Here is a 15,676-nt window from a genome sequence, read left to right as displayed (position 1 = left end):
GGTTTAAACACTGTTTTCCATGCTTGATCAATGAACCATAAACAATTAATGAACATGCACCTGTGGAACGGTCGTTAACTGCCTACCGTCTGTAAGTTGTTAGTGTCTTAAGGTCACAGTTATGAAAACTTAGGACACTAAAGACGCCTTTCTACTGACTCTGAAAAACACCAAAAGAAAGATGCCCAGGGTCCCTGCTCATCTGCATGAATGTGCATTAGGCATGCTGCAAGGAGGCATGAGGATGCAGATGTGGCTAGGGCAAGCAATGTCCGTACTGTGAGATGCTTAAGACAGCACTACAGGGAGACAGGACGGACAGATGATCGTCCTCGCAGTGGCAGACCATGTGTAACAACACCTGCACAGGATAGGTACATCCAAACATCACACCTGCGGGACAGATATAGGATGGCAACAACTGCCCGAGTTACACCAGGAATGCACAATCCCTCCATCAGTGCTCAGACTGTCCGCAATAGGCTGAGAGAGGCTGTACTGAGGGCTTGTAGGCCTGTTGTAAGGCAGGTCCTCACCAGACATCACCGCCAACATCACCTATGGGCACAAACTCACTGTTGCTGGGCCAGACAGGACCGAAAAAAGTGCTCTTCACTGATGAGTCGCGGTTTTGTCTCACCAGGGGAGATGGTCGGATTCGCGTTTATTGTCGAAGGAATGAGCGTTACACCGAGGCCTGTACTCTGGAGCGGGATCGATTTGGAGGTGAAGGTTTTGTCATGGTCTGGGGCGACGTGTCACAGCATCATCGGACTGAGCTTGTTGTCATTGCAGGCAATCTCAACGCTGTGCGTTACAGGGAAGACATCCTCCTCCCTGATATGTGGTACCCTTCCTGCAGGCTCATCCTGACATGACCTTCAGCATGACAATGCCACCAGCCATACTGCTCGATCTGTGCGTGATTTCCTGCAAGACAGGAATGTCAGTGTTCTGCCACGGCCAGAGAAGAGCCCGGATCTCAATCCCATTGAGCACGCCTGGGACCTGTTGGATCGGAGGGTGAGGGCTAGGGCCATTCCACCCAGAAATGTCCGGGAACTTGCAGGTGCCTTGGTGGAAGAGTGGGGTAAATCAAATCAAATGTATTTATAAAGCCCTTCTTACATCAGCTGATATCTCAAAGTGCTGTATAGAAACCCAGCCTAAAACCCCAGACAGCAAGCAATGCAGGTGTAGAAGCACGGTGGCTAGGAAAAACTCCCTAGAAAGACCAGAACATCTCACAGCAAGAACTGGCAAATCTGGTGCAGTCCATGAGGAGGAGATGCAGTACTGAATGCAGCTGGTCACACCAGATACTGTTACTTTTGATTTTGACCCTCCCCCTTTGTTCAGGGACACAATTTTCGATTTATGTTAGTCACATGTTTGTGGAACTTGTTCAGTTTGTCTCGGTTGTTGAACCTTATGTTCATACAAATATTTACATATGTTAGGTTTGCTGAAAATAAACGCAGTTGACAGTGAGAGGACGTTTCTCCTTTACTAAGCACTAGTCAACCTGAAGAGGAGCCATTGTCTGAAGAACTTTGACTGGAATAATAGTAGTTTGTTGGAAATGTAAGTGGCCTTTGTTATGCTTGTTTATTTTGCCGACAGTGTGATTTGTGCAGAATTTCCAACTGTGATTGTAGAATCGTCATTAAAGCACGTTTTGGTAAAGTGCAACCTTTGTCTGCCTGCCTTTCAGAAAGAAGTATCATTGGGTGCATTCGAGCAGATCACTTTTGTCAAGTCGGTGACTAGCGTTGGTCACCACCTTTCAAAGTTTATTGCATTATGGGGTGAACAATTGTCTGGCTTGCGTGAACTTTACATGAACTTTACATAAATAATGTGATCAAAGTTCATGACGTTTTGACTGCAAATTTCTGCAGTTGCTCTTCGCCAACTTCACCTTCCAGCCATCACCTGCGTAGTGGGAGGCTCCATTGTCAACCAATCATTAGGGTGCTTTTCAGACAAGACTGAAACAGGAACCAACTTTGCCGTGATTCATGTATACAGTAGATATATACAAATGAATATGATATGAGTCTCTCTCTCTCTCTCTCTCTCTCTCTCTCTCTCTCTCTCTCTCTCTCTCTCTCTCTCTCTCTCTCTCTCTCTCTCAATTGATTGTACAATGTGTACACAAGGTTTCACTTTGAGTGTGTGACATGGGGGTTGGAGACATGTTTATTTCAACTTTGTAAAGAAAAGCTTTTATAAACAATGGTAACTGGCATGTTGATCTGAGCCTTGCTGTTGGAAAATCCCTTTAGTGTCCGACTTTCGGCTGTTGCAGATGAACCAGACTTCATTTGTCTACAGTCGGTTGCTTTAGCCTTACCACTCAAACGAGCCCAATGTCTCACTAGCACTACAACTCCTGTATTTACAAGGAAGCAAACAGAACGAAACAGGAAAGACCTACCTGGGGTGTATTCATTAGTAGGATTCCGTTGCAAAACGTTTTGAAACTGAAACGTTTACTCCAAACTTAACATTATGCAATGATAACTAGTTTCTATTGGACAGATTCAGGTAGGTCCCTCCCCGTTTCATTCTGTTGGCTTCCGTTTGGTCCCTAGGGTAAACGGTTTCCGTTGCAAGCTGTTTTGCAACAAACTAAACGTTTGGCAACGGAATCTGACTAATGAATACATGAATTTGTGCCATATAAATATATTGTTTTCCATTGAAACAGTGCAAAACAAATTAATAGAAACTCTGATAGAAGAATGAATGCACTCCTGGTGATGCTACAGTATCAGGGTTGGTGTGCTTGTAAAATCTTAGGTTTTTGATGCAATCAAAAAAATATCTACCTTTTCCAGGATATCAACAAATCACTGGCAAAACTATGATTTTTAATTTTCCTAAAGCCTAAGCCTTACAACCAAAAGAATGTGGGTTAACTCCACACTTCTTGTTCTCTCTTGTGCTTTAGTGTACGGGTGGATCCCCAATCGTATTTCCTTGATTCCTCACATCCTATCTCCTTCTTCCTCAAAATGCATTGGAGAAACTTCTTATTGGGGAGGAACTTTAGACCTTGGGATCAATTACCCCCAAAAGTATTAGCGAAATAGCGAAAATCCTCCAGCCTCCTCCATACCTAACAAAAGTTGAGGTATGGTTTGGGGGTTGAGGGGGTGAATTCCGTGCTAGGGAAAGTACCATTTTGGAGAATGGGCATTGGCAAGATTTGAACTTAGGACCTTCTGGTCCCTATCCCAGTGCCTAGTCCAATCAGCCAGAAGGGGAGAAGGTACACTGAAGGTACACTGTCTGTTTTGTCCACATATGTAAATGTATTCAGTCAAAGTTAGTAGATTAGAAATGTAATTAGTTTAGAATGTTGGGTAACAAAACAAACAATCAGTCGGGATGTGAACCAGGAAATTTGCAGATCGCAACCCATGTGTAACGCCCCCATCCACCTCCAACCTACCAGGGCTTTTTTTATTTGACTCTCACTCGTAAACTCAACCCACTAACGTGTCACTCTGAGCTCTGCCCACTGAACTTTCATTCAACCAATCACATTAGTTCTCTGCTCTTGACGCGGAGCTTCCCTGACAACAATATTGAGGCTGGGATTCAATCCAAGGCACCTTTCAAAAAGTCTAATGCACTGCGGTATTGAATCCAGGCCTGAAGGAGGAAAACTCCTGTGCAGAATTCCAGGGCTCTTTCTCAGTTTGTTTCCTTGTGTCCTCTCTCCTCGTCTACTTCTCAAAACGCATTGGAGCGGAAGATCATACACCCCCAAGACATGCGAACCTCCCCTGTTATTGGTAATGGTGAGGTTAGCGTGTATCCGGGGGGGGGGGGGGGGGGGTGATATTTGACCCTTTGTAACTTTCTCACTCATCGTTATTCACGATTTATTCAGGATAATCAGTAATCATGGTAGCATTCACATGAATGTAGAAGTGTTTAGAAAACATTCTTGTTTGTAATAAAAGTGACTCCAAAATGACACACTACATGATTTACCATTTGTTTCTATTGGGCACAAATTAATCTGAAACAACCAACAAAACTTTTGACTACTTGATTTCTATGAATCTTTAGTGTTGTTAATGTTGACCCAAACCTTTTTGATATGTTTTTGCTTGTTAAACATCTCTTTATCTGAACAATAGTATTATTATAAAATAATATAATTTCCAAATGTTTTGGACCATACAATATAGCTTAGTGTTTGAATTATTTATTTTATACAGTTGTCATTGCTCATCTTTATCAAGGGTGTCAATTTCAGACCCAACTGTATAATATTATTGTTGACAAGCACATTGCCCTTTTAAAGCACATTTATCTCCATTCCACTAATATGATAACACCAGCAATTCCTAGGGCTGTTGTCAGTCCAGGACTAGGCCTAATAAGTGTCTGGGAAACTGGCCCCGAGTGCTCACACTGGTACATCTTTAAATGACTTCATTAATCTAATCGTCCACTAATTGGTCAAGATAGCCTTTCCCCCAATGATTTTTATCACAGCTTAATTAAAACAGGCCAGCAAAACTGCTGAAATTGTGTCTTGTCTGACCGGCTTGATTGACAGACTGTCCCTGTGCCTGTCGGTGTTAAATTCCAGCCACTCATAAGATGTCCTCCCTTTACCCCTAGAAAAACAAACAAACAAACAAACAAACACACACACACACACACACACACACACACACACACACACACACACACACACACACACACACACACACACACACACACACACACACACACACACACACACACACACACACACACACACACACACACACACACACACACTAATAATCCCTTTCAAAGACAAGCAACGTGCCACGTCAGATTGCCAGTGACTGATAAATCTTTAATATAAAAATTGTACAAGAATTCTGATACAAATTACAAGAGGTATTTGGACAAAATATGAATAAAATTCCATTTACATCCCAAAACCCATATGCATTTTATGCAAAAACCATAGACCGTTATGATACAGAAAAATACAAGGAAAGCAACAAAACAAAATCAATTAAGAAAGAGGACCTTGTTTTCTCCTCCAGTCTGCTAATGGGAAAAACCTGTTTAGGAGACATACAGTATTCATGAAGCTGCCAATGTCACCATTATGAAACCAAGAGTGATGCAAGCTTCCCCTGTTGTAGATGCTGCAGTTTGCGGTGTGACTCTGCAGCAATGCTGCTCTGCCAGGCAGTGAAAATAAGAGTTGATTGAGATGCAGGCCTCTGGTTGCAGGGCGGAAACACAGCCGTTTAGCACAAAGAGAACCAGACAGCTACACAAAAACATCACTGTGGAAAAGAAAATGTACACAATCTTTTTGAGATTATTTATATATAAAAAAGTAAGATTGGCATGTTGGTAAATAGTTTGGGGTGACTTGCTATAATGTTAAGGATTGTGAGATGTTATTTTGCCAAATGGGTAAAAAGCAGATTTTCTGCATGTTTTTTATTTGTTCCAGGATCATTTACTGTAGAATTGCTGTTACCAAGTTCTGAGGGTAATGTTGGACCACAGCGAATCATCTGTAAAACCACCAATCTGCCCATGTTTCTTTTGAGCCTTGCCACATGTATTTTTCAAGATGGATGACGTTAACCAGACAGCTCGCAAACATCCCCCTCCACTTACACTGGGTTAACGTCCTACCCTGCTCTCCACAGACTTAAACAAAGTGGACAGAGGTATACAATCCATAACGGATCACTAGACAACCCCACCTGCTCCATTGTCATCTCTCTCCTTCCCTCTCTCCATCGCTCTCTCTCTCTCTTTCAGTGATGGTGTGTTGTGGGGAAACTGACATTTGGCAGTCAAGAGTCCCCTAATGAAATATTAAAGGCTCACTCCACTCAAGCTGGCCAGTGAGGGTTTTAAGAGGCCTTCTCCTCCTGGGGACTGAGCCAGGACAGTAATGGTCCCATCGGCCTGACAACTGGGCTCTGTCCTGGACCCAAGTGGGCTAAAGATGGTAAGAAAGAGGGAGGGAGGGAGATTGAGGGGTCAGGCCCTCTCAAAGGAGAGAGGAGAAAATGTACTGTAATGTCTCCCGTGAAGGAGGAGAGGGAGAAGAGTGGAAAGGTCAGGGGGCTCCATCACTTTCCAGCCAGACAGTCAAGAAGGCTGGCACGGCTTTCTCGCTCTCTCTGCTTCTCTCCATGTCTCCTGCCTTGTTAAGTGACTGCTGCAGGTCCCTGCCAGACCGCTTTCGTTCTCAGACCAGTCCCTCTGCTCTCCTTTCTCTCTCCCTATCCTCTAGTCTGGCTATTCTGTTCTGGACAGTCTGTTCCGTGTCAGGGCAGTTTTCTCAGCTCCTTTGCAAGCTCTCTCTAGGAGCCGTGGCGTACTGGCATGGCCATCGAGTAAGAGACAGAGGGGCTAGAGATGAGGAGTCAGTGTAAGGGAATTTAATCTCTCTCTGGCACACTAACGCACACACTAACACACACACTAACACACACACTAACACACACACACACACTAACACACACACACACACTAACATACACACACACACTAACATACACACACTAACATACACACACACACTAACATACACACACACACTAACATACACACACACACTAACATACACACACACTAACATACACACTAACACACACTAACATACACACACACTAACATACACACACACTAACATACACACTAACACATACACACTAACATACACACACACACTAACATACACACACACACACTAACACACACACACACTAACATACACACACTAACATACACACACTAACATACACACACTAACATACACACTAACATACACACACTAACATACACACACTAACATACACACTAACACACTCTTAACATACACACTAACATACACACTAACACACACACTAACATACACACTAACACACTCTTAACATACACACACTAACTAACGCACACACTAACATACACACTAACATACACACTAACACACACACTAACACACACACTAACACACACACTAACACACACACTAACACACTAACATACACACACACACACTAACATACACACACACACTAACATACACTAACACACACACACACACTAACTAACACAACACACTAACACACACTAACATACACACACACTAACATACACACTAACATATACACACTAACACATACACACTAACACATACACACTAACATACACACACACACACACTAACATACACACACTAACACACACACTAACACACTCTTAACATACACACACTAAGTAACACACACACTAACACACACAGGTCACTGATTGAGCTCCCTGGCTGCTTGAGAGGTCTACAACATTGAATAGGACAAGAGGAATGTTTAAGCTTTTGGGTTCTGCTGTCTTTCTCATCAGATCAGGTTGTGAGGTTTAACCGCGCAGGCTAAGGTCACTGGCTACAGCAGCGTTAGTTAAGACTCCTCTTAGCTTGTTACAGTCTCACGTTCCTCAATAGACTGCGTGTTGATTCCAAACCAGACTTCCCAAGCATTCTCCCAGTTCTTTAATATCCACGGTATTCATCGTAAGCCATCACTTTCAAAGAGGGGCTTCCGCACCTTGAATACTTCCGCACAACTTGAATACGCTCAGTTGGACAACTGACTAGGTTTCCCCTTTCCACCTTCTCTCTCAGTGCATTCCATGGCAAGTCCATTGCGGTCCAACTCAATGCTACATTCCACTGTTCTCCATAATGAAACGCTAGCGTGCCCTGCAGTGACAAGGCTGTATGCTAACGTTGGACAGACTGCTTTATTACATAGAGTGATGGACCGTGGATGAGCTCACTCTCTCTCTTTTCCCCCTCTCTGCCTCGGGGTGTCCTTGTTTCCCGCCCATCACCAGTCCTCTTGTTGCTGTCATCCCAATGGCCTGTTAGCAGGAAGAGAGAGGGAGAGAGAGAGAGAGAGAGAGTGTGTGTGTGTGAGTGAACGAGAGAGAGTGAAAGAGAGACAGCTGTCAGCAGGGTTCCTGGAGTGACACTTCTGTACTTCTCCGGCTGGGCACGTGGCGGTAAGGTGCAGTACGGTGCACTGAGCACATGAGGCAGGCTGTGCCTCAGTGCCACTCCAGGGTGTTGCCGAAGGTTCCTGTACAAAGTTTTTCCTTCACCTGGGATAAACAGGCAATTACACATCCTTTTTCTACGGCGATGGCCATTTTGTGAACTTAAGAGTACCCTATTAGTCGGTATCCCTAAAGGACCCGGGAAGGGGGCGAGGGGAGGGGGGTGAGTAGTGGGTTGAGGGGGGCGGGGGTGGTTTCTCTCAGGGAGGGAGAGAGAGAGCGGTGAAAGAGAGAGACCGGTTTGGATCTCTGTCGGCGTCACAGTCCTGTCAGCAACATTCACGTCTGGCGGTGTAATGAAGTGACAAGTGAGTTATTAGACAGATCAGCGTCAGAAGGCCTCCAGGTAACGGTGGAACAGCACATTTTTAATGATACTCACTGTCATCCTTTCTTCCTCTCAAGTCAGCCCTCCACCTCCGCAACCCCTTTCACTCAGCTCTTTCTCTCTCTTCAGAGAGGAGAGGGGTGAAGCCTGCTGCCAGTGTCGTGGAGGTTGGTAGAGAGAGGAGAGGGGTGAAGCCTGCTGCCAGTGTCGTGGAGGTTGGTAGAGAGAGGAGAGGGGTGAAGCCTGCTGCCAGTGTCGTGGAGGTTGGTAGAGAGAGGAGAGGGGTGAAGCCTGCTGCCAGTGTCGTGGAGGTTGGTAGAGAGAGGAGAGGGGTGAAGCCTGCTGCCAGTGTCGTGGAGGTTGGTAGAGAGAGGAGAGGGGTGAAGCCTGCTGCCAGTGTCGTGGAGGTTGGTAGAGAGAGGAGAGGGGTGAAGCCTGCTGCCAGTGTCGTGGAGGTTGGTAGAGAGAGGAGAGGGGTGAAGCCTGCTGCCAGTGTCGTGGAGGTTGGTAGAGAGAGGAGAGGGGTGAAGCCTGCTGCCAGTGTCGTGGAGGTTGGTAGAGAGAGGAGAGGGGTGAAGCCTGCTGCCAGTGTCGTGGAGGTTGGTAGAGAGAGGAGAGGGGTGAAGCCTGCTGCCAGTGTCGTGGAGGTTGGTAGAGAGAGGAGAGGGGTGAAGCCTGCTGCCAGTGTCGTGGAGGTTGGTAGAGAGAGGAGAGGGGTGAAGCCTGCTGCCAGTGTCGTGGAGGTTGGTAGAGAGAGGAGAAGTCTTAAGAGTTTACACCAACGTGTCCATCAAAGGGTCCATCATGCCCATTGCAAAATAGTCATAAAAAAAACTGTCCAACACTTTCATGGATATAACGGGGGTTTGAATACTGTATACCACGTAACACTGTGCGTTTTTATCCCCTTTAGATAAGCACCAATCAAGAAAGAGGAGCTCTCAATTTTTTTCACATCCATAGTAACACGACAAAAACACAATAATAACCATCAACTCAAGGGCACAGACTCAAAATGAAGACCGATCTGTCTTTCTTTTTTTCTTTTCTTTCAAAAAGAAAAGGAATTGATATTGGACAAGACATCTGCATCAAGATGACATCACCCGCCAATAAATACCCCTTCCCCTGGCTACTTTGCCTAGTTATCTGAAACATTTGTACCTTAAGATGTGTATGGAAACAAGGAAAATGGCTGCAAATAACAGCCAGGCAATGGCGACAGAGTTTCACAGAGTTCACCTTTGAAGCTGACAATCAGCAATGGAAATCAATACTGAAAAAATATAGCAAAATGCTTAAGACTCAAGTGCATCATATCAACTTATGGGGTGTGTAAGTTAAAGTACAACTGTATGGCGGAAAATTATAGATGTTTTAAAAACCAATGCTTCTTTTGGTCACAGTTTAAGGACTATTTCTTTGTTTTATAATCAATGTGACATTCACAATACTTCTGATAGGATGGCCATTTTTTGCATGGAAACGTGTATGTAATAATAGGACACTCAACCAACGCTTGTTTTAGGTCACAAATACCACATGCAGTAGAAAGATTAGCCTACTTCAACCTCTGTAGCCAAGTACTGTGATATTACAGTCACACACTGGGTTTACACTCCTTGAAATGAAAATAACACAAACTAAATTCCTCAATACTTAAATCTTCTGCCTTGAAAACCAGCAGCTGTCTTGTGGTCAGTCACGTTACTGTATCTGGTAGAGCAGAAATACTTAGACTTTTCCTGAATACCATTATTTGAGTAAATGGGCCGGATGTTTGGATTCGTTCAGGAGAAATATGGGTCTTTTGTTGTGAAATAGCGTTTTTGAAACTGAACACGTGCAACAAAAAAAAATCAACCTGCCACAAGTATGCTAAGTCATTTCCCCTTGGCACTGTGGCCGTCTCAGACCCCGAACATCGCGGAAACCAAAAACAAGTCCTTGTAATAATATTACACATCCCGCTTGTATAGTTGCAAAGTGCGAAAAACTGACTTGGTATAGTAAAAGCTATAAATGATAACAAAAACAAAAGAACAGAGAATGATATTGGTGTAGGAGCCCAAAAAAAAAGCATGCCGGCAACCTCCGCATATCTAACAAGTAGATACAACAAGTCACATGATCATTAGTTCTTCTCCTTCTCAGTTTAAAAATGGTTTTTAAACTAACATAAATGAGTCAAGCTAGTGAAGATGCTACCTCTTTCTTGCCTACCTTAGCGCTGGAAGTATTGTACTGTAACATAAAAACCAAAAAAGAGAACCAACAAAAATAGCTAACAACCATCAAATACAATTGTTTTACACCAATAGCCTCTTGGGACATATTATTTACAAATGAAGCAGTCATGCTCTTGTATGGGGTTTCCTTTAAAAGCTATCATTACACAAATACAACAAGAAGATTTATATTTTTATCATTTCTGCAGGCAACAGTCACAAATAAGAGTTTGAATAGATTCTTTGGAGATGGACAAAAACAAAGACATATGGGAAATAGGACATGGGGTTTATGGGAAACCGGCAGGGCCAGTTTTTGGAATAAAGACACTTCAAGTGTCTCATCCTCGTTCTTCCAAAGAAGGAAAGGTCAAAAGTCAACGCTTACTGTATATAGTCACTGGATCTCATCGAAGGGAAAGAGAACTGTGGTGCATGACGTCTAGGGGTGGTAAGGTGTAGTTCCTGGGGGTAAGAGCTCATGGTTTGGGGTGAGAAGGGAGTCGAGGAAAGGACTAGAGTTGGCCAGACGAGGGCCAGGGGGTTGGGCTAGTCTACCATGGTGGTGAAGGGCACGTTGTTTTTGTGGAGGTTGGGGTTCTGAGAGTGGCGGTTGCGGCTGCGCACCGAGGAGAACATCATGTTGCAGCCGGCCACTTTGCACTTGTGCATCTCGCGCAGATGGACAGTCTTGTAGTGCACGCGTAGGGTCCCTTTGTTGCTGTACACTTTGTGGCAGATGCTGCACAGGATCCCACCACTTCCACCGGTGGAAGACAGGACGGTCGGCGAAGAGGAGGGGTCGGTGCCGGTCAGACCTTCTTCCGATCTTCCTCCTCCGACTCCTCCCTCGCCGACCTGGTCCCGCCGCCTCCCGGCCCCTGCCTGCCCCGGGGCATGCTGGGAGCAGTCCTCCCCGTCGCTGACCCCTCCCTCCTCCAGGTCATCCAATAGGATGCCCTCGTCGCTGCCCTCGTCCGACTGGCGTGATGAATGGACTGACCCGCTGGACTGAACGCTGGACGCGGTGCTCAGGTCCAGCACCATGTAGTCGTCTGGGGGGCCACTGCGGTGGTAGAAGCCGTTGGTGAGGGGGTGGTGGAGGGGGTGGTGGTGGTTGTGATGGTTTAGGGGGTGGTGGTGGGGGTAATCGGTGCCTGCCGGGGAGCTGGCGTCACGGTTCAGCCCTCCTCCCCCCAGGCTGGCGCCGCCAATGCCCGCCCCTGCCATGGCGTCCAGGCCCAAGTGGTGCCCGGCGTAGATCTTAGCCAGGAACTCGGCGCGCAGGTCCTTGGGCAGTGGCGTGAGTTGGGGGTCCAGGACAATGTCGTCCAGCTCTTTGGTAAGCAGTTTGCGATGCAGGTTGATGTTGGAGCTGTGCCTGGTGGAAAGACATAATGAAGGGGGAGGTAGAGAGAGATCGTTTTCATAAGAAAATAGCTAAACAAGTTGTCAAATCAAGCAAAATGGTGTTTCAGCGCTTTAAACAATGACTGGAATGATAACATTCTCAGATCTTTTTAGAAAGATGATACATTTTGCATTCCAAAACATGTGTTCTGTCTCGCCCAACACATGCACCTATGCTTGGAGTTCTAAGTATTTGAATGCTATTGTATCAGTCACTACATTTTCAATAACCCTCCTCTCTTCCTTTCCTCTTCACTAACCCCTGACCTCACGCCAGACAAAATAACTACTAAACGATTCACCTTTTAAACCTCTCCTCACTCTTTACCTTACTTACTTAACCTATCAAGAGGAAGCTACGTTGTCCTTCTCTTAACGTTCCCCTAACTGGTCTAACGCGGTGTGGCGAGAGCACCCCGCCACGGTGTTTACCACAGTCAGCACGTCTAGCACAGCTCCGCTGCAAATCCAATAGACTCTGACTCAATTAAATACTCCACCATATTGAATGAGAGTTTATCAATTGATTGGAGCTGTGGTAATGCGATAATGGAGGGAAAGTGGATAGCGTATTAGATCTCCGACAGCATTATCACACTGGCTCCCCATTGGAAGGGGCTTAATCAGGCCTCCCCTTTTTAAACATATGATCCCCATGTATCCCCTTCGCTTTAATAAGAAATAAAAATGTCCGCTTTATCACACAGAGAGCAGTAGTATCTCATAACGCATAGCCACCGCCATCGAATTCACAACAAGGAAGTGTAAGCCTGGATCTGGTGTCGTGCTACAGCTTGCTAGAGCTAAAGGGTATTGTTTGTGAGGTGTAGCAGTCTGCATTGCAAAGCCATGCCAAAAGATGTGAGGTAAAATGTGTTTTGACAGCTCAAATTCAATGCCTCTTCCCTCCAATTCCACAGTTGCCATTTCAGACTGGGAGGGATGCAGGCTCCACCACAGCAAATGTCACAATAAAATGGACAAAGAAAGGTAAACATAAGTGTGTAATAACTGGTGCCAGATATGGAAGTGGCACAGTATACACATCCCACTGTCCACAATACAACATGTTAGGGGACTTTTCAAATGAAATCAAGACTTTTAAAGTGAAATTAAACAAAAGTAAGCAATGACTAAGGAATATCAAGCAGTGCTTTTAAATATGAGGGGTTTCATGCAAGGCAAGGGGCACGGTGGAGGGAGTGACAAACTAAAAACAGACGTCCTTGGCAGGACAGGACGAGGGCAAATGGATTCACAATGTATAGTAGAGCTTACCAGCAGTGCCATGGTTGATGCAGTCAAAAAGGGTCCCTGGCCTTTAATTATTTAGTTCCCTATCGGACATTCTCCTGCAAGAGGGTAAAAATAGTATACATTCATTGGAATGGAGGGACCCCTTTCTTTCTGTGTTACAAGAGGAAGCAAACAGGAGCACCGTCCACTTGAGCATTGTCAGCATCGAGGAGCGGGGAGAATCGATTGGCCGTGGTTGTCACTGCCGCGTGTGTGCCTGTGCGCGCAAGCTTGTGTGTGTGTGTGTGTGTGTGTGTGTGTGTGAGAGAGAGAGAGAGAGAGAGAGAGAGAGAGAGAGAGAGAGAGAGAGAGAGAGAATATACAGTACATCCATGTTCTGAGACTTATGGAAATTCTTAGCTCTCTTCTTTTAACCTATGATAACAGTCTGATACACAGATGGTGTTATCTTATGGTCCATAGTCATGACTCATTGTCTCTACTAATGTATCCCTGTCTAGATGGAGAAATGACTGTTTCCACAACCAATAAACAAACAATTGGGTCTAGATATTTTGCTACATCGATTACATTCAATTTGATTGGTTTGTTGATTGTTTTTAGTGGGGATGCCAACAGGCTATGGCATTAGCTGATGTGATTGGGCTGTATGCTGTTGATGATGCTCAGGTAGGCGGGTCCTTTGCAACATGTCTCCACCCCTAAAGCCACACCCCACACACTGCTCATAAGCTCTAGTCTGCCATGGCTCCCTGACTGATGAGGTTAAAACACATGCTAAAGTGCCAGGCAGTAAGTACCCTGAATTACTACAGTATTACTAAGTACTACTGCATCAGCCATATGTCATTACTGTGATATCAGCATTTATACTAGATGACAATATCAAGACCACAACTGAATAATTAACACACAGCCCATCTACATTCTACATGTATATGTCCCTTCTGGTCCTTATACTGTCATTCACAAAGTCCACATTCTGACCCTGAGGGAAAAAAAGATGTGTTGAGTAATCAAACAATTAGTGATTACTGTTTCAAATAAATAAATAGATTGTTCATCTGCATCTTTGGAACAATTCAAGCCTGTGGAATATGGTGTGAGTAATGGCTGCTTGAATAGACTTTGCTGAGGAATTCACCTGCACCGGTGACAGATGCATCTCCTCCCTATCGCTAAACATATTCACTGGAAGTGTGTCAGGCTGCAGTTATATTCTTGGGGTTATATTTTCCTCATTTAGAGGCCATACACAGATTCCTTCATTTATCAGATTTAGCCTCTCTGCCCCATCTCCCTGTCTCCATCACTCTGCCACCACTATTTCACTCCCCCTCTTCCCCATTCCTCTACCCCCCAAACCAAACTCCTTCGTTCCCTCACTCCCTTCTCCACCTCTCCCTCCCTGATGACCAGTAACGTGGCAGGAAAACCAAATTGACAGTCTCATCTTCGCCCAAAGACGGGGGAGGCCTCTTGAGAGGCCATTTTGTTTGTGCAGAGTAGGAGGAGATGGAGAGAGAGAGGCTAGCTAGCTAACGCGTCTGTCCCAGCCAACGTTAATCATCTTTAGGCTCCCGTCTCTCCTCCAATGGCCCTGTCCTTCCCTCTGTACCGTGTGTGTGTGTGTGTGTGTGTGCGCACTGTCTAAATGAGTCGTAATGAGCAAAGTGAAGTCATATTAAACTGACGCTGATGGTTCTTTGCCTCTGCTGTCATGTGGGGTTGCTATGTGATGAGGTTTGGAGTGCAGAGGTGGGAGGATGATCGAGGGGTTGGGTAACACATTCATCATTATCTGTCTTTATTCTCTACTAGCTGTACTACCTCAGCAACACACACTGAAGTTCAGTTCAGACGTAGCTGGAGAAACTTGATCAAAAAGTTCATAAAAGGAATATTCCTCTCAGGGGTTGGTTACACAGACTCCATAGACACACCATGGAGGTTTAGATGGAAGGCTAAGTTACAGATCACATCAACAAAGCCCTGTCATTATATTAGCCTACAATTACTTACAGAATGTGAAATATTTGCGACGCTTATTGTTCCAAACGAAAGCCTTCTGAAAGTGATTCTCTGATTATCTTTTTGTCTTCATCCACAAAACCCAAATGTATCAAAGATAAATTAACATAAAAGTCCCCTTTCATAGTGTAATGTCATTAACATACTGTTCATCAGTAGATATTTTGTATTTTGAACTCGGGATCTGTGGCTAAATTAAATAACACATTCTCTCTATAAATGATCAGGCCTTTGTTTAAGCATGGCAAATCAAGAGACTGCAGCTTCACTCAAGTTCTACCAGAGACTGGGCCCACATGGCTTGAAGTGG

At 44.9% G+C, this 15,676-nt stretch overlaps 1 protein-coding gene across 6 annotated transcripts in view; it reads right to left on the bottom strand.

Annotated features, from left to right (window-relative positions):
• Positions 1-9,472: 9,472 nt before the first annotated feature.
• Positions 9,473-15,676, bottom strand: part of bnc2 (basonuclin 2) — a 233,773-nt gene continuing 227,569 nt past the window's right edge. For 4 of the 6 annotated variants that reach the window (XM_090187763.1, XM_036933757.2, XM_090187764.1 and 1 more), the window contains one exon: positions 9,473-12,049. In XM_090187763.1, coding sequence (XP_090043889.1) covers positions 11,218-12,049 — 832 coding nt within the window. In that variant the 3' untranslated portion in view covers positions 9,473-11,217. Of the gene's footprint in view, positions 12,050-13,356; positions 13,431-15,676 lie in introns of all 6 variants that reach the window. The other 2 variants (XM_090187765.1, XM_090187766.1) reach the window with 1 other exon arrangement.

This window comes from Oncorhynchus mykiss, chromosome 10 (genome assembly GCF_057628025.1).
Source record: "Oncorhynchus mykiss isolate SJ-2025 chromosome 10, ASM5762802v1, whole genome shotgun sequence".
NCBI lineage: Eukaryota > Metazoa > Chordata > Actinopteri > Salmoniformes > Salmonidae > Oncorhynchus > Oncorhynchus mykiss.
This window is presented reverse-complemented; position numbering and strand designations above follow the sequence as displayed.